Source organism: Oncorhynchus tshawytscha, linkage group LG30 (genome assembly GCF_018296145.1).
Source record: "Oncorhynchus tshawytscha isolate Ot180627B linkage group LG30, Otsh_v2.0, whole genome shotgun sequence".
Classification (NCBI taxonomy): Eukaryota; Metazoa; Chordata; class Actinopteri; order Salmoniformes; family Salmonidae; genus Oncorhynchus; species Oncorhynchus tshawytscha.
Window position 1 is genome coordinate 1437259 of NC_056458.1, and position 20433 is coordinate 1457691.

General features: G+C 43.0%; 1 protein-coding gene across 4 annotated transcripts in view; it reads left to right on the forward strand.

Moving 5' to 3' along the window:
• LOC112246060 (collagen alpha-1(XXIII) chain) overlaps window positions 1-20433 on the forward strand; it is a 147044-nt gene that overhangs the window by 797 nt on the left and 125814 nt on the right. For all 4 annotated transcript variants that reach the window (XM_042309713.1, XM_042309715.1, XM_042309714.1 and 1 more), the window contains exon 2: window positions 2036-2105. In XM_042309713.1, the coding sequence (XP_042165647.1) occupies window positions 2036-2105 (70 nt within the window). The remainder of the gene's footprint in view (window positions 1-2035; window positions 2106-20433) is intronic.

Sequence of the window (20433 nt, forward strand, 5' to 3'; positions counted from 1 at the left end):
AAGCATTACAAGAATATTTACTTCTTGATTTTGTCCAAAGTAACAGTAAGTAAAATCAGGTAAATTGATGAAGCACACTTTCTTTAACCTCAAAGTCAACTTGTTGTGACATCACACTGTTTCTTAATTGTATAGATAGATTTGTTTTTAGCTGTATAGATTATGTATTTGTGTGTTTTCAGTGTATTTTGAATGCTTTCAGACAATTCGATTAATCATGATTAAAAATGGACTGATTAGCTCTGAAAGCCCTTTATGTAACAAGACTAAACTCTAGGCTAACTACTAATTTGATGCCTTAATTCAGACTGATCTCCAAATTCGAGATCCATTCAAAAATGGTTGTCCCATTTCTACCACTACTCTCCCACATTTCTACCACTACTTACAGTGGGGCAAAAAAGTTTTTAGTCAGCCACCAATTGTGCAAGTTCTCCCACTTAAAAAGATGAGAGGCCTGTAATTTTCATCATTGGTACACTTCAACTATGACAGACAAAATGAGAGAAAAAATCCAGAAAATCACATTGTAGGATTTTTAATGAATTTATTTGCAAATTATGGTGGAAAATAAGTATTTGGTCACCTACAAACAAGCAAGATTTCTGGCTCTCACAGACCTGTAACTTCTTTAAGAGGCTCCTCTGTCCTCCACTCGTTACCTGTATTAATGGCACCTGTTTGAACTTGTTATCAGTATAAAAGACACCTGTCCACAACCTCAAACAGTCACACTCCAAACTCCACTATGGCCAAGACCAAAGAGCTGTCAAAGGACACCAGAAACAAAATTGTAGACCTGCACCAGGCTGGGAATACTGAATCTGCAATAGGTAAGCAGCTTGGTTTGAAGAAATCAACTGTGGGAGCAATTATTAGGAAATGGAAGACATACAAGACCACTGATAATCTCCCTCGATCTAGGGCTCCACGCAAGATCTCACCCCGTGGGGTCAAAATGATCACAAGAACAGTGAGGAAAAATCCCAGAACCACATGGGGGGACCTAGTGAATGACCTGCAGAGAGCTGGGACCAAAGTAACACACTACGCCGCCAGGGACTCAAATCCTGCAGTGCCAGACGTGTCCCCCTGCTTAAGCCAGTACATGTCCAGGCCCGTCTGAAGTTTGCTAGAGAGAATTTGGATGATCCAGAAGAAGATTGGGAGAATGTCATATGGTCAGATGAAACCAAAATAGAACTTTTTGGTAAAAACTCAACTCGTCGTGTTTGGAGGACAAAGAATGCTAAGTTGCATCCAAAGAACACCATACCTACTGTGAAGCATGGGGGTGGAAACATCATGCTTTGGGGCTGTTTTTCTGCAAAGGGACCAGGACGACTGATCCGTGTAAAGGAAACAATGAATGGGGCCATGTATCATGAGATTTTGAGTGAAAACCTCCTTCCATCAGCAAGGGCATTGAAGATGAAACGTGGCTGGGTCTTTCAGCATGACAAGGATCCCAAACACACCGCCCGGGCAACGAAGGAGTGGCTTCGTAAGAAGCATTTCAAGATCCTGGAGTGGCCTAGCCAGTCTCCAGATCTCAACCCCATAGAAAATCTTTGGAGGGAGTTGAAAGTCCGTGTTGCCCAGCAACAGCCCCAAAACATCACTGCTCTAGAGGAGATCTGCATGGAGAAATGGGCCAAAATACCAGCAACAGTGTGTGAAAACCTTGTGAAGACTTACAGAAAACATTTGACCTCTGTCATTGCCAACAAAGGATATATAACAAAGTATTGAGATAAACTTTTGTTATTGACCAAATACTTATTTTCCACCATCATTTACAAATAAATTCATAAAAAATCCTACAATGTGATTTTCTGGATTTTCTTTTCTCATTTTGTCTGTCATAGTTGAAGTGTACCTATGATGAAAATTACAGGCCTCTCTCATCTTTTTAAGTGGGAGAACTTGCACAATTGGTGGCTGACTAAATACTTTTTTGCCCCACTGCACATCTTACATTTAACTTACACTCAAAAAACATTATGCACTGTGTATTCTTGTTGTCCCCTTTCAGAGACTGACCATAGCACTGCCCAAACTTCGCACTGCCAGGGAGGTCATTCAAGAGTGCTCCTGTCCTCCAGGTATGTTTCCTACTCTATGAAATCAAATCAAATGTTATTTGTCACACATACACATGGTTAGCAGATGTTAATGCGAGTGTAGCGAAATGCTTGTTCTTCTAGTTCCGGCAATGCAGTAATAACCAACGAGTAATCTAACCTAACAATTACACAACTACTACCTTATACACACAAGTGCAAAGGGATAAAGAATATGTACATAAAGATATATGAATGAATGATGGTACAGAACGGCATAGGCAAGATGCAGTAGATGGTATCGAGTACAGTATATACATATGAGATGAGTAATGTAGGGTATGTAAACATTATATTAAGTCGCATTGTTTAAAGTGACAAGTGAGGCCTTCCGGGTGGCGCAGTGGTCTAGGGCACTGCATCGCAGCGCTAGCTGTGCCACCAGAGACTCTGGATTCGGGCCCAGGCTCTGTCACAGCCGGCCGCGACCGGGAGGTCGGTGGGGCGACGCACAATTGGCCTAGCCTCATCCGGGTTAGGGAGGGTTTGGCCGGTAGGGATATCCTTGTCTCATCGCGCACGAGCGACTCCTGTGGCAGGCCGGGCGCAGTGCGCGCTAACCAAGGTGGCCAGATGCACGGTGTTTCCTCCAACATCTTGTTGCGGCTGGCTTCCGGGTTGGAGCCGCGCTGTGTTAAGAAGCAGTGCGGCATGGTTGGGTTGTGTTTCGGAGGACGCATGGCTTTCGACCTTCGTCTCTCCCGAGCCCGTACGGGAGTTGTAGCGATGAGACAAGATGGTAATTACTAACAAATGGATACCAAGAAATTTGGGAGAAAAGGGGGTAAAATTTAAAATAAATAAATAAAGTGTCTAGTGATAACTTTTTTACATCTATTTCCATTATTAAAGTGGCTGGAGTTGAGTCAGTATGTTGGCAGCAGCTGTACTGATCTCGCCTTCTGGATGATAGCAGGGTGAACAGGCAGTGGCTCGGGTGGTTGTTGTCCTTGGTGATGTTTATGGCCTTCCTGTGACATCGGGTGGTGTAGGTGTCCTGGAGGGCAGGTAGTTTGCCCCCGGTGATGCGTTGTGCAGACCTCACTACCCTCTGGAGAGCCTTACGGTTGTGGGCGGAGCAGTTGCCATACCAGGCAGTGACAGGATGCTCTCGATTGTGCATCTGTAAAAGTTTGTAAGTGCTTTTGGTGACAAGCCAAATTACTTCAGCCTCCTGAGGTTGAAGAGGCGCTGATGCGCCTTCTTCACAACGCTGTCTGTGTGGGTGGACCAGTTTGTCTGTGATGTGTACGCAGAGGAACTTAACTTACTACCCTTTCCACTACTGTCCCGTCGATGTGGATAGGGGGGTGCTCCCTCTGCTGTTTCCTGAAGTCCACGATCATCTCCTTTGTTTTGTTGACTTTGAGTGTGAGGTTATTTTCCTGACACCACACTCCGAGGGCCCTCACCTCCTCCCTGTAGGCCGTCTCGTTGTTATTGGTAATCAAGCCTACCACTGTAGTGTCGTCTGCAAACTTAATGATTGAGTTGGAGGCGTGCATGATCACGCAGTCGTGGGTGAACAGGGAGTGCAGGATAGGGCTCAGAACGCACCCTTGTGGGGCCCCAGTGTTGAGGATCAGCGGGGTGGAGATGTTGTTACCTACCCTCACCACCTGGGGGCGGCCCGTCAGGAAGTCCAGTACCCAGTTGCACAGGGCGGGGGCGAGACCCAGGGTCTCGAGCTTGATAACAAGTTTGGAGGGTACTATGGTGTTAAATGCTGAGCTGTCGTCGATGAACAGCATTCTCACATAGGTATTCCTTTTGTCCAGATGGGTTAGGGCAGTGTGGTTGCGATTGCATCGTCTGTGGACCTATTGTGGCGGTAAGCAAATTGGAGTGGGTCTAGCGTGTCAGGTAGGGTGGAGGGGATATGGTCCTTTGACTAGTCTCTCAAAGCACTTCATGATGATGGAAGTGAGTGCTATAGGGCGGTAGTCGTTTAGCTCAGTTACCTTAGCTTTCTTGGGAACAGGAACAATGGTGGCCCTCTTGAAGCATGTGGGGACAGCAGACTGGGATAAGGCTTGATTGAATATGTCCGTAAACACACCAGCCAGCTGGTCTGCGCATGCTCTGAGGACGCGGCTGGGGATGCCGTCTGGGCCTGCAGCCTTGCGAGGGTTAACACGTTTAAATGTTTTACTCACGTCAGCTGCAGTGAATGAGAGTCCGCAGGTTTTGGTAGCGGGCCGTGTCAGTGGCACTGTATTGTCCTCAAAGCGAGCAAAGAAGTTATTTAGTCTGTCTGGGAGCAAGACATCCTGGTGCGCAACGGGGCTGGTTTTCTTTTTGTAATCCGTGATTGACTGTAGACCCTGCCACATACCTCTTGTGTCTGACCCGTTGAATTGCGACTCTACTTTGTCTCTATACTGACGCTTAGCTTGTTTGATTGCCTTGCGGAGGGAATAGCTACACTGTTTGTATTCAGTCATGTTTCCGGTCACCTTGCCCTAGTTAAAAGCAGTCGTTCACGCTTTCAGTTTCGCGCGAATGCTGCCATCAATCCACGGTTTCTGGTTTGGGAATGTTTTAATAGTTGCTGTGGGTACGACATCGCCGATATACTTTCTAATGAACTCGCTCACCGAATCAGCGTATTCATCAATGTTGTTGTTGGACGCAATGCGGAACATATCCCAATCCACGTGATCGAAGCAGTCTTGAAGCGTGGAATCAGATTCGTCGGACCAGCAGTGAACAGACCTGAGCGCGGGAGCTTCAAATCAAATCAAAATCAAATGTATTTTTATAGCCCTTCGTACATCAGCTGATATCTCAAAGTGCTGTACAGAAACCCAGCCTAAAACCCCAAACAGCAAGCAATGCAGGTGTAGAAGTTTCCTGTTTTAGTTTCTGTCTATAGGCTGGAAGCAACTAAATGGAGTCGTGGTCTTTTCCAAAAGGAGGGCGGGGGAGGGCCTTATATGCTGCGGAAGTTAGAATAACAATGATCCAGGGTTTTACCAGCCCTGGTTGCACAATCGATATGCTGATAGAATTTAGGGAGTCTTGCTTTCAGATTAGCCTTGTTAAAATCCCCAGCTACAATTAATGCAGCCTCAGGATATGTGGTTTCCAGTTTACATAGAGTCAAATAAAGTTTGTTCAGGGCCATCGATGTGTCTGCTTGGGGGGGGAATATATACGGCTGTGATTATAATCGAAGAGAATTCTATTGGTAGATAATGCAGTTGACATTTGATTGTGAGGAATTCTAAGTCAGGTGAACAGAAGGACTTGATTTCCTGTATGTTGTTATGATCACACCAAGTCGTGTTAATCATAAGGCATACCCCCCCGCCCTCTTCTTACCAGAAAGATGCTTGTTTCTGTCGGCGTGATGCGTGAAGGTGGCTTCTAATCCCAGGTTGATAGAAGGAATTTCAAATATTAAATGGTTTACTATTACATTATCAGTCAACTTGACTTTTCTCAAACAGTTCAACAAAGTAGTCATCATTTTAATTAGTGTTATTCAATTGAAAACTATTCAGAGGAAGACAATGCTCAGGTATAGGCATATAAGCACATCTATTTGCAAAGTGTTATTTTTGCTAAGCCTGTTAATGGTCAACATAATAAAGAGTGCATTCGGAAAGTATTCAGACCCCTTGAATTTTTCCACATTTTGTTACTTTACAGCCTTATTCTAAATTGGATTACATTTTTTTTAAATGTCCTCAATCCACACACAATAGCCCATAATGACAAAGCGAAAACAGGTTTTTAGACATTTTGCAACTGTATAAAAAATTTAAACAGAAATACCTTATTTACATAAGTATTCAGACCCTTTGCTATGAGACTCGAAATTGAGCTCAGGTGCATCCTGTTTTGATTGATCATCCTTGAGATGTTTCTACAACTTGATTGGAGTCCATCTGTGGTAAATTCAATTGATTGGACATGATTTGGAAAGGCACACGCCTGTCTGTACAAGGTCCCACAGTTGACAGTGAATGTCGGAGCAAAAAACAAGCCATGAGGTCGAAGGAATTGTCCGTAGAACTCCAAGACAGGATTGTGTCGAGGCACAGATCTGGGGAAGGGTACCAAAACACTTCTGCAGCATTGAAGGTCCCAAAGAACACAGTGGCCTCCATCATTATTAAATGGATGACGTTTGGAACCACCAATACTCTTCCTAGAGCTGCCAGCCCGGCCAAACTGAGCAATCTGGGGAGAAGTGTCTTAGTCAGGGAGGGGACCGATAACCCGATTGTCACTCTGAAAGAGCTCTAGAGTTCCTCTGTGGAGATGGGAGAACATTCCAGAAGGACAACCATCTCTGCAGCACTCCACCAATCAGGCCTTTATGGCAGAGTGAAGCCACTTCTCAGTAAAAGGCACATTACAGCTGCTTGGAGTTTGCCAAAAAGACTCTCAGACCATGAGAAACAAGATTCTCTGGTCTGATGACACCAAGATTGAACTCTGAATGAACGTCTGAACGTCAGACTGGTGGCGAAGGTACACCTTCCAACAGGACAGCGACCCCAAGACAATGCAGAAGTGGCTTCGGGACAAGTCTCTGAATGTCCTTGAGTGGCCTAGCCAGAGCCCGGACTTGAATCCAATCGAACATCTCTGGAGAGCCCTGAAATTAGCTGTCCAGCAACACTCCCCATCCAAACTGACAGAGCTTGAGAGGGTCTACAGAAAAGAATGGGAGAATCTCCCCAAATACAGGTGTGCCAAGCTTGTAGTGTCATACTCAAGAAGACTTGAGGCTGTAATCACTGGCAAAGGAGCTTCAACAAAGTACAGATTAAAGGGTCTGATTTAGGGTTGCAAAGGGTCGGAAACTTTCTGGCTAATTTCCAGAACTTTTCCCGGGAATTTTTCATGGGAAGTTAAGTCCTGAAATTTTGCTTAAATTCATCAAAAAAGTAAGCTTATAACAGTGAACCTTTTTTTGTAGGATACACATAAGGCAATTCTAGGTCTTGTGGCATAGTTTGGTTAAACTATCCCCAATTCAATGGAATTGCAACCCTCTGCATGCACAGTGCATTCTTCCATCACATGTGCAGCTGATTCTCAAGATCTTGCACACTAATGAGATGCTATTGAGCCCACACTACCAAACTGTCTGAGCCAAGGACTACATGCTTTCTGGTAAGTTAGATTACAATACTGGGTGGGGTGAATATATTTTATACGACATACATAATTTTTTGTTAACTAGTAAATAGTAGCCTACAGCAAAGTGTGTCTAAATCATTTCTAACTTGTTAACAATTTCCGCTAGTTAGTTTTTGCTATCATGTGGGTTTTAGCTTGCTTAAGCCTGCTAACTGAGGAGTGTTAATTCGCCTGTTTGTTGTTGTTTAAACTAACTGGTTAACTATTTATCTGTACATGGAATTGTATTTGTTATTTTTTTACCATTTTTTTTCTAATCTTTACTGAAAAATGCCACGGGCACTATCTGATGTGTGGAGACATTTCAACTGCAGATAATGTTGAAGGAAAAGCTGTGTACATTTGCAAATACTGTGCCAAATCATATGTGAAGAATGCAACAGAGATGCAGAATCATCTGGTGAAGTGCATAAAGTTCCCTCAGCGCTCACAACAAGCAACCTCTGATAAAAGTCCCTCTACTTCTATTCCAGGTGAAAATGATGAATCAGACACCTTATCGATAGCAACAGCTCATGGTCCTACTGGAATCAGACACCTTATCGATAGCAACAGCTCCATGGTCCTACTGGAATCAGACACCTTATCGATAGCAACAGCTCATGGTCCTCCTGGAATCACAAGATTTTTCTAACTCAATGGAGGAACGTAGTCAGAGAAATGCTGATGAATGTCTTGCTCGAGCCGTGTATGCAACTGGTTCACCTCTGATGCTCACAGGCGATGTGTATTGGAAGAGATTTCTGAATGTTCTTCGCCCAGCATACACCCCTCCAACCAGACATGCTTTATCTACTCATTTGCTGGATGCAGAGTTCAACTGAGTTAAAGTGAAGGTCAAGCAAATCCTATAGAAAGCAGACTGTATTGCATTCATCTCTGATGGGTGGTTGAATGTTCGTGGGCAAGGAATAATTAACTACATCATCTCCACCCCTCAACGAGTATTCTACAAGAGCACAGACACAAGGGACAACAGACACACCGGTCTCTACATAGCAGATGAGCTGAAGGTAGACATCAATGACCTTGGACCACAGAAGTTATTTGCACTGGTGACAGACAATGCTGCGAACATGAAGGCTGCTTGGTCTAAAGTGGAGGAGTCCTACCCTCACATCACACCCATTGGCTGTGCTGCTCATATATTGAATCTGTTCCTCAAGGACATCATGGCACTGAAAACAACGGATGCACTCTACAAGAGAGAAAAGGAAATGGTTAGGTATGTGAAGGGTCATCAAGTTATAGCAGCAATCTACCTGTCTGATGTTCACTCTGCTTGCAGATGTAAGAGAAGAAATCCATACTGCCCTGCCCACTTCACTGTTGCGCCAAGTAGAGAAAACTGCAGTTCTGAAATACATAAAAAAGCATGAAGACTTCTGCCTGAAGCCCAAACACGCCACAGAGTACATGTTGGACCCCAAGTATGCTGGCAAGAGCATCCTGTCTGGTGCAGAGATCAACAAGGCCTATGGTGTCACCACTACCATATCTTGCCAGCTTGGTCTGGATGAGGGCAAAGTTGTTGGCAGTCTGGTGATGTACACTTCCAAGCAATGGCTTCGGGATGGAGATGCAATATGGCAGTCGTGCTAACATATCTCATCAGCCACCTGGTGGAAGGGACTTTGTGGATCTGAGGCTCTTTCCCCTGTTTCCTCCAAATCCCACCAACATCAGCCACCTCAGAGCGCAATTGCTCCTTGTTTGGGAACACACACCAAAGCACGCAACAGGCTGACCAATACAAGGCTTGAAAAATTGGTAGCCATCTGGGCAAATTTTAGGCTTTTTTGGTAAAGCCTCAAATTTTTGTATTGATAAATATATCGAAAACATCTACATTTAAATGGTATTTCCGTTATTTCCCATATATTCCCGTTAATTCCAACGGAAAGTTTCCACGTCTGAATATTTCCCAAAATGTGCAACCCTTGTCTGAACACTTTTGTAAATGTGATATTTTAGTTTATTTTGAATACATTTCCAGAAATGTAAATGCATGTTTTTGCTTCATTATAGGGTGTTGTGTGTAAAAAATATATAGTTTTTAGAGGCTGGAATGGAACAAAATGTGGAAAAAGTCAAGGGGCCTGAATACTTTCCGAATGCACAGTATAGACAGTGTACAAAACATTAAGAACAACTTCCTAATATTGAGACACTCATGGGGGTGTCCACTGAAAGTTGACTAGCAACAACAACTGGAACCAAAAAGACACCCACCATGAGCGCCCAGTAAATTTGCCCAAGAACAATTAAACAAAAAGAAAATCCATATCCAACTTAAAGACATAAAGCAAACCAAAAAATCTGACAAAGGAATGTTTTTCTAGAAATCAAATAGGGAGAGTCCCTCTACACCCCTCAAGACAACTGGAGGACTGGGACAGCTACTCTTAAATAGCACCTGGGCCAGCACAGGTGAAACACCTTCCCACTAATTAGATGGCAAGCCAACACAGGTGGAACACATACTGACTAACAAGGTGACACCAATCGGTGCACCCTACATGCTAAAGTGACATACGTGCTAAAGTCCAACGTCAAAAGACAATGGAAAAACCAACGCCTGTAACACCTTCCCCCTTAAGACAGCAAATATATCCTACATGCTCACCACCAACAGAAAACAACTTTCATTGCACAACAGAATCATCTTAAACGTGTCGATTTCTGCAATATAAACATGATGTTCACTGGCTGTCAACAATGAAATACAAGACAAAACAGCCACCTCTTTTATTTATAAATGTATGTACAGTACCAGTCAAAAGTTTGGACACACCTACTCATCCAAGGGTTTTTCTTTATTTTTACTATTTTCTACATTGTAGAATAATAGTGGAGATATCAAAACTATGAAATAACACACATGGAATCATGTAGTAACCAAAAAAGTGTTAAACAAATCTAAATATATTTTATATTTGAGATTCTTAGCCACCTTTTGCCTTGATGACAGGTTTGCACACTCTTGGCATTCTCTCAACCAGCTTCATGAGGTGGCCACTTGGAATGCATTTCAATGAACAGGTATGCCTTGTTAAAAGTTAATTTGTGGAATTTCTTTACTTCTTAATGCGTTTGAGCCAATCAGTTGTGTTGTGACAAGGTAGGGGTGGTATACAGAAGATAGCTCTATTTGGTAAAATACCAAGTCCTTATTATGGCAAGAACAGCTCAAATAAGCAAAGAGAAATGACAGTCCATTACATTAAGACATGAAGGTCAGTCAATCTGGAGAATTTCAAGTGGAAACTCCTGCAATATCGATATTAACTTTCCTCTCGTAAGGAAAGTTATTACATCATTGCGGAGCTTCTCTCTCTTTTCAGCATTCACTCGATAGGCATGTTGTTTGATTGGGGCCGAGTCCCCAACGTCAATGTCATGCACTAGTACATTTGTCTGAGTTGGCACATCTGAGAAATAAACCCAGATATTCTAAAAGCAGTGCAACAATGTTGCCTTTTTCCTCTGGAGACAAGTGTGGCAAAAAGACAAAGGTTTTCTAGAATCTCTGAGTTACTTTACCGGACAACCGGCACATGGTGTATTGGGCTGTCCTCGTACTCTTGAGAAAGACTATAGTCAATGGTGACAGCAGTGGCCACAGGTAGACCATCATAACCAGTTTCCCCTGAGTTCGCCACCCAATTGTAGCGGGTCAAGTATGGTTTCAACATGACACAGCCGGGTTTTTCTCCTACGCTCCAGTGTGGCGATGATGTAATCCAGATTACCAATTTTTGTCATTATGGGGTAAGGGCCTGAAAAGCGAGTCTGCAACAGTGACCCCAGAACCGGCAACAAAACCAGGTCGAAAGTGCGGTTTTCGGTCCTACCGATTGTACCAAACTTTCATTTTCGTTTGCGCCTTCTCCAGATTCTCACTGGCAAACTCACAGGTGCGATGTAATCTGTATTGAAAAGCGCTAACATGCTTCAACAGATTTTTAAAATTAGTTTTTAAGGTGTTGCCCTGCAACAACCTCTCTCTCAGCAAGCTCAAAGAACCTCTGACATGATGTCCAAAGATGAGTAATAGTACGCTGCTGCTACTCTCTGTTTAGCATATATGCATAGTCACTTTAGCTATACATTCATGTACATTGGCTAACCGGGCCTTCTGCATAGCGTCCCACCCACCACCCGCCAACCTTTCTTTTACGCAGCTGCTACTCTCTGTTCATCATATATGCATAGTCACTTTAACCATATCTACATGCATATACTACCTCAATCAGCCTGACTAACCGGTGTCTGTATGTAGCCTCGCTACTTTTATAGCCTCGCTACTGTATATAGCCTGTCTTTTTACTGTTGTTTTATTTCTTTCCATACCTATTGTTCACCTAATACCTTTTTTGCACTATTGGTTAGAGCCTGTAAGTAAGCATTTCACCTGTTGTATTCGGCGCACGTGACAAATAAACTTTGATTTGATTCATTCGGACTAAAATCAAGATATTACGGAACAACCTCACATGCTGCCAACAGCTCAAGAGGAACCCCTTCATCCCATTCTTTCTCAAACTCAAAGCAGTAAACAATAGACTTCAAAGTCTGATGAAATCTCTGAAGAGCACCTTGAGACTCTGAGAGGTAGGCACTAGAGGGATGGGAGGCACAATGGGTAACACCCAATTGCTGTAGCACTTCCTGCAAGACCTTTGACATTAAATTTGAACCTTGGTCCGACTGCACCTGCACTATCTGCGGAAGTCCAAACGTTGGAAATAATTTCACCAAGGCTTTAGCAATACTGGGAGCCAGGATTTTCTTCATTGGAATGGCCTCAGGGAAACAAGTGGCAGCGCACATAATGGTCAAGAAAAACAGTTTTACCACTCTGCTTTGTGCAAAGGACCAACACAAAGCACCAGAACCCTGCTGAAAGGTTAGTTAGAACCCTGCTGAAAGGTTAGGTGCAACTGGTACAGCTTGGTTTGGTTTACACGTCTGCTGGCAAACGCAACAGGATTTACAGTAAGCCATAACATCCTGTTTCAGACCAGGCCAGAATAAGTTACGCAAGATACGGTCATACGTCTTGTTGACCCCAAGATGGCCTGTCATACTTCCATCGTGAGCCAACCTCTATCTCTTGTCGAAGCGTAACTGGAATGACAATTTGACATACACTGGGCCAATCGTCTTTCCCAGAAGTGGTGCGAGAATGCCATTTTATCATTAGAACACCATCTCTGTCAAAGTAACCCACACAAAAGTATCTCAGCAAATAGAGGGGTGAGGGAAACATATTTACACTGTTCCGCAATCAGCTGCTTTCTAGACATCGAAATGTCACATGGAGGGACCCTCCCTTCAGCAGTCCAACAAACTCGCCTCACCTTTGGAGTTTTCAAAGGAGAGGTCAAGGGTTAGGGTTCACCCATAAACGTCTCAGACAGATCATCCATGGTGGGACTTTCTTAGATAGCACGTGTAATGGCAAACGCTGGGAACACTCTGATACCCCATCAGGTTCCTCTACTCTGGGTTCCTTACAAATGACAGGATTTGGCACAACCTTCCCTCCAGCCAAATCATTGCCCAAAATTAATGAGACGCCCTTAACAGGTAAGCTCAAACGACAAAGGAACCAGAAATAAGATCAGACTCAAGAACCATATTATACAAAGGAACTTCCATGCAACCCATCCCCACGCCCCGCAGCAAAACACTGCAACCACCCACGGAAGTGTCAGAACAAGGCAAAACAACCCCAAATCGAAGGATTGGGCTCCCCCAGTGTCTCATAGTATCTTAACCGGCTGCTTATTAACAGCATCACGACTCTGCCAAGACACAAACCCGTCTGAAGCAAAGGGTTCATACACATCTGATCCAAAATCATATTTAGGAGGTACACCAATCCCAACCAGAGACTTAATTAATGGGCCGGAGCACTCTCACAAGAAGAAACCGCCTTTCCTCTCTCTCTTTCTGTTTCCACTTAGTACACTGAGAGACAATGTGTCCTTTCTCGTGGAAGTAATGACAAACTAGCGCATACAAAAAAACTGCTGGTGCTCATCTTTATCTTTGGCCACTTTCGAAATGCACTGAAATCTCGCAGTAGGAGGTGACTTTCTCTGGATTGCTTTTTTTGTAAGTATAACTCCTGGGTGCTTTGTTTGTGAACTTATTTTTACGTGTCAATACAAACTTATCTGCAAGAACTGCAGCTTTCTCAAGAGTGAGATCCTTTTTCTCATAAATGTAGGTTGCAACCCTTTCGTGAAGGCAATTCTTGAGCTGCTCGATGAGTTTGCGTCTTTAATTCCTCAAGGCCCTTGACCTCTTGAGAACCATGCTTGTTCCCTTGCGAACTCAACATGGCTTTGTGATTCTGTCTTTTCGTAATTTACAGAGCTGTTGTCTGTATGCCTCTGGGACCAACTTGTAAGGATAGCAGCTTTAACAGTGTCAAAATCTGAACTCCGGTCAAGTGATAAAGCGGTATACACCTTCTGAGCTTTTCCCTCAAGAACACTTTGGAGGAGCGGTGAACAAATATCTTGTGGCCATTCCAGGGATGTGGCAATCCACTCAAACAGAGCAAAACATACATCCACCTTCCCCTCGCGGAAAGGCGGCATTAGCCGGCCACTCCGACCAAGATCAAACTCCACCAAGGGTACAGGATGGCTTGACCCGATTCGTAGTACCTCCAGATCCATCTCCCCTTGCCGCGCTTCTAGTTCCATGTCTCTTAATCGAGTGGCATGCACATGTTCCTCCTGCACTAGTCTGGCTGCACATTCTCTATCCCATTCCATGTGCTCAAACTCCAATTTCTGTTGCTCCAATCTTTCCTCACCTTCTTTTTCCTGTTCCTTGTGCTCGAGCTTCAGTCTCTTGCTCCCACCCTGCCCCTCATTTCACCTCTCACAGCCGCACGTCTACGGGACTCACCCCACTACCCGCAGAATCCCTTTCATCAGCTTCCACCCCACTACCCGCAGCACCCCCTTCCTCAGCTTCCACCCCACTACCCGCAGCACCCCCAATGCTTTGCAATGATGGGCAGATTCACCTTTGTACATTTATTTAGCATCTCCCATATAGGATTTTCCACAAATTCTTCAAACTTAAAGTCCAGTACATTATTTTAATTTTCCTGTGTGTTTATGCAAATTTAGAAATGATTCCCCCAATCTCATAACCACTCAGGGTGGATGTCAGTGATAGAAACTCTGCCACAAGTGTATTTTGAACACTCAACTATCTCGGCACAGCAGAGCTTCAGAGTAGGTGATCAGAGCGACTCCCCTACTCATGGGAAACAACATCCCGGATGAGCCCCAATTTTGATGCGTTCCCCAGCAAGAAAAACAAAAATGTTGCTCAAACACAAGAGGGAACTAACAAAGAGTCACTGACCAACAACCAAAATGAAACAGGTGGGGTTTTAGGATGGGTTTTGAAAAACACTCATGGGGGTGTCCACTGAAAGTTGACTAGCAACAAATACTGGAACCTAAAAGACACCCACAAGAAGCGTCCACTAAATTTTCCCAAGGCAAACAAAAGAAAAACCCTCACCAAACTTAAAGACAGGAAGCAAACCAAGAAGTTGGCGCAAAACAAAAGCAGGGAAGATCAGAAGATCAGATATAGGATCCTCCCTTTTATCTCAAGACAACTGGAGCACTAATGAGATGGCAAACCAGCACAGGTGGAACACATACTAACGATGTGACACCAATTGGTGCGCCTTACATGTGAAAGTGATATACGTGTTAAAGTCAAACCTCAAAACATAAATGGAAAAACCAAAGCCTGTAACAACCCATAAACTCAAATGAGGAATGTTCTGTTTATTCATGAGTACAGGGTTCCTCACGAGCGGGATATGAAAGGTGCATGTAAAACAGCCTTGTTTTTTGTGTTGCTCCTCAAGAAATGATGGTGGCCATGACAGAAGCCAAACATGAGTTGACTTGGGGGTGTGGTTTGATGTGGGTGTTTCTTGGGTGTGTTCTTGCCACCACTAAGACACACCCATCTGTCAGAACCAAGGGGCCAGGGTTTTGGTTGAGAAGCACAGTTTCAACTGCTCCTACAGTTTTGCTCCGGTACTGCAGTTTAACTGTGACCCAGCCCCAAACATTTTTTTTTCCATACACGGCCACATAGAGAAATCAGATTAGAAAATTCCTAATAAGACACTCTAGTCATCACATTTGTGCACAAAACATCCATGAATTATTAAAATAATTGTCCAATGTCTGCCATGTTTTTGAATGATGTGATGATACTGTCGCTGCTCCCTGTGGGCACTTAGTACTAGTGCGCATGTGATGTTGGTCCGTATATACTGGATGCAACCCGGATATAGACTGTCCATGAATCGGCGTATGTGAAAATGAGTAGATTACCTTGAAAACAATGGTTGGACATCTTGGATGCCTATCAGCATCAGCATTTTGTCTGGTGGTAATGGGGCTACCTTGGCAAATATGTCAGAGTGGTCATACCTTCCTGTGTGATGTCCCATATATAACAGAGTTATATAACTTTTCACATAACACACATTACCTGTCATTGTTGATGAAGCCGTCTATGTCATCAGGGCAGTAACTTGGGTCAGTATCAGAGGCCTCATGATTGCATGTCCTTTTCATAGGATTCGAGGGAGACTGGCAACAATGGAGGATGTGTCACAAGGGTACTTGTGTCGCATGACATGCTTTAGTTATGAGGTCTTGCCTGACAAGCTGTGAAAAAAAATCAAGTGAACGGTGAATGAAATCATATTTGGGGATTGCTAAACCATTGTAATCACATTGCTTTTACATGCTATGATACCCGTATTTGCTCCTTCTGGTAGGTCCCGTCGTCTGTTCATGAGCAGGGGATCAGTCTGACACCCAACTGTGTACGTTCTCTAACAGAAAAACAGGGTCAACGATTGTCATCATCCCTCAATTATAAACACAGATTGAGAAATAACGTAATCTCGTTTGGAAGCTAATTCTGTGCTTCGCAGATGTAGACTGACTGGCACCAGATTGGATTAGATACAGGCGGGTGAAGTCATTACACTATGCAACCAACTGTCACATGTATTGCTATGGCCCTGGGTTGGTTTTAGTTTGTTGCTGCTAGTTAGTACACTGTTATAGTCAGACATGAGTTAGCTAGTACCACCATGGAAATACGATGACATTGCTAAAGTAGGCAAATAATTAGTAGGAAACAACTGCCATGTTGTCAAATTTACTTTAGAGAGATGGCAATGTTGCCATTACTGTTACTAGAAAAGTAAAATAATTGCTCGCAAATGCTAATGTTAGCAAGCTAAAATATAGTGGTCCACTGTTCCCCTCAATCTTAGTTAGCTGGCTAAAGTTATACTGCATCCAAAGTTAATCTGGCGAAATCACAATCATGACAAAAGGTTTTCCTACTAATTATTTGTCTTATTTTGAAATGCTATTGTGTTTCCAAGACAAATCCGAGTTGAATTGCGGTAGGCTAACGTTAGCCAGCTATACTGAACAAAAATATAAAAACAACATGTAAAATGTTGGTCACCATGATTCATGAGATTAAATAAAGATCCCAGAAATGTTCCATATGCACAAAAAGTTTATTTCTTTCAAGTTTTGTGCACAAATGTGCTTATATCCCTGTTACTGAGCATTTCTCCTTTGCCAAGATAATCCATCCACCTGAGAGTTGTGGCATTCAAGAAGCTGATTAAACAGCATGATCATTACACAAATGCACATTGTGTTTGGGACAATAAAAGGCCATTCTAAAATGTGCAGTTTTACTACACAACACAATGTCACAGATGTCTCAAGTTTTGAGGAAACATGCAATTGGCATGCTGACTGCAGGAATGTCCACCAGAGGTGTTGCCAGAGAATTGAATGTTCATTTCTCTATCATATGCCGCCCCCAACATAGTTTTTGTAAATTTGTCAGAACGTCCAACCGGCCTCACAACCGCAGACCACGTGTAACCACACCAACCCAGGAACTCCGCATTCGATGGCCACTGTCACGCTGGAGAAGTGTGGAGCTTGGCAAAATGGGGCATGATTTGTTGACGTAATTGTAATCCAAACCCAACCTTCATTTACTTGTTGTGATGCTTTAGACAAGACTTACTTTATGACCAAAATGATCCTATTTACACATTGCAGTACATTTTGACACTATAATAAATGATTCTGACTCATATCGATGCTACATGGCCCGTTTTCAAAGGGACTAGATGGTTTTTAGGGGCAGTTGCTCTTAACAACCTAAAGAAGATCTATAGAAAATCTCAAGGATAAACTGATAGTATTGAAGGTATGAGAGTTTATTCTCCTGTCCTGTACTTTGACGCTTCATCCCAAATGTTAAAATGTGATTACTCACATGCCTCTGCATGACTTCAAATCAGCATGGAAATGTACAGGGGCACTTGGGTCCTAAATGGAATTCAATCTGATACTGTATGTTGGTCCTCCCTCAAGCCCTGCCTGGATTTATATTTTGACATGTTGAAATGTTGCCCAGGCAGGAGTTGACATTTTATATATTGTGTCTGTGTGGTGAAGGTGGATGGCACGGTAGTGTTGTCTCTAGTCCTGAGACCTGGGATCAACTGTAGCCTGTAGCAACTGTAGCCCTCCGGGGTGGGAAGTAAGCTTGTTTGTAGTGATGTGTATGGATGTTGGCAAGAGCATGGTGATGTATCCTGGAAGAGTTGGTTCTCACCAGAGCCATGTATTTATTTTCAAAATATATGTCTCTGGTGCTCACTACAGCAATGTTACTGCTCCACTTGTTGGCTTCCTTTCAACATTTCTGTCTCCGTGGTAGCATACTGTATGCCATTATTCACTCCAACAGTCCTGCCCCGTCACTCACTGCTCATCATGTTTTGAGAATAGTGGAACAGTGACATTTCTGAGCTGACTGACACGGTGGTCAAGGTCACAAGCTGAGTACTTTTCATCAGTTTTATACAGCAAGAACCTCTCACATGTGGAAGTTATACAAAGTCAAATGTGGTTTGATTTTGACGGCATTACTTTTTTTGAGCCAGCTTGGCCGTGGAACATTAAGATTTATAACCGCCTATCGAATGAAATCGGAGAAGACGGTATGCTTAGCCTTGTATTAATAAGTACACTTTTTAAAATTCTCATCTTATTTTTCCGAAACGTAGTGTTTTGCTTGAAACAGGGATGACAGGTATAGTACAGAATCTTTGGAAGGACGTGTCTCTTTATTGCTACTCATTGGTTTGAAGCATTATATGTGTCTCTATATGATTTCACAGAAACATAGCTCACCTTTAGTTGATTGATCCCCTGTTGTGACTGCCAAAATATTTCCAGTTTTCCACTGTACAGCATCTACCACACAGGGCAAGATGAATTCATTGGCATTGCCAACATTCAGAGATGGAATGGTTTCATGTGAGTGGGACCTGACTGAAGGTAGAAGGCCTTTAGTACAACCCCTCATCTCAAAGTTCAGGAACTGAACAGATGTATGCTTGTGCAACCTCAGGAACATGTATCTACATTAGTTTGAAGAGCATTGGCCTCCCAATTAAGAAGTAAACCCAAATGCTTAAGGCACCAGAAGACTGTATTCTTAGGAATAACAAAAGGGTCTATTTTATCCTGGCTAGGTTGGCCTCAGGTTTTGTGTACCGGGACTCTAAACACTTAAGGGGGAAACAGCATGGAGTTGGCGAGTGAACATGAACTACCAAAGGCAACAAAGCCTTGTCTATGCTAGCTGCACACTCAAATTTCTATTGGTTCGATTTTCATTGACAGGTGGTGCTCGTGTATTTGTTAAATCTGAACAGACGCAAGGTAAGAAACCAGTGCCTCTTTCTCAGTGCCCTGCACTTTAAAGGATGGAGGGCAAACATGGTCTTTTATACCACAAATCCTAGCCTTTCCTTCCTTTACAACAACATGCTAATTCCTTGAGATGCAAAGAACAATGTTATGCTTTATGATAAACTCTTTTCTTCCAGCACCACAAAGCGTCCTTAACTCCAGTTGACGGTGCAGGTGGTCCTTCACTATTCACCATGGTATTTTTTCACTCATGAAATTGTGGGATTAGCTAGTCTCTGTCCAAATGTGGCTATTGTGCTCTCTCAAAGAGACATGGGAGTATTTCAGAACACAAGTGCTTGGGGGGCTGATGCAGTAAACAGGCAAGCGCCTCTTGACCACTAGTGCCAAAGCTGTCTTACTCTTACTGCCATACCTTTGTGAGGGAAAAGGATCGATGATGACCTGACTTTACATTTGCAATTTACTTAATTGATACATAATCTGTTGTGTATTATCTAGTTATTGCCTAAATGAATCTAGTTTACCACTACAGGATTGGTGTGTCCCCCGCGGGACGGTTGAGCTGACGTAGGCTAATGCGATTAGCATGAGGTTGTAAGTAACAAGAACATTTCCCAGGACATAGACATATCTGATATTGGCAGAAAGCTTAAATTCTTGTTAATCTAATTGCACTGTCCAATTTACAGTAGCTATTACAGTGAAATAATACGATGCTATTGTTTGAGGAGAGTGCACAATTATGAACTTGAACAGTTATTAATAAACCGTTTAGGCACATTTGGGCAGAAATATGAAACATGAGAAACAGAAATGCAATGGTTCATTGGATCAGTCTAAAACTTTGCACATACACTGCTGCCACCTAGTGACCAAAATCTAAATTGAGCCTGGGCTGGAATTATGGCCTTTCTATTGCATTTCAAAGAGGATGGTACAAATAAAATTATTAAAAAACGCATGTTTTTTCCTTTGTATTATCTTTTACCGGATCCAATGTGTTATATTCTCCTACATTCATTTCACATTTCCATAAACTTCAAAACGTTTCCTTTCAAATGGTATCAATAATATCCTTGTTTCAAGTCCTGAGCTACAGGCAGTTAGATTTGGGTATGTCATTTTAGGGTCCAATCCTTATTAAAGTGCCGACTGTCAGCTTTAATTTGAGGGTATTTTCATCTATATCGAGGGAACCATTTAGAAATTACTGTATTTTTGTAAACCCCCCCATTTTAGGGAACCAAAAATATTGGGGCAAAATATTTTACAGTGCGTTAGGAAAGTATTCAGACCCATTGATTTTTTTC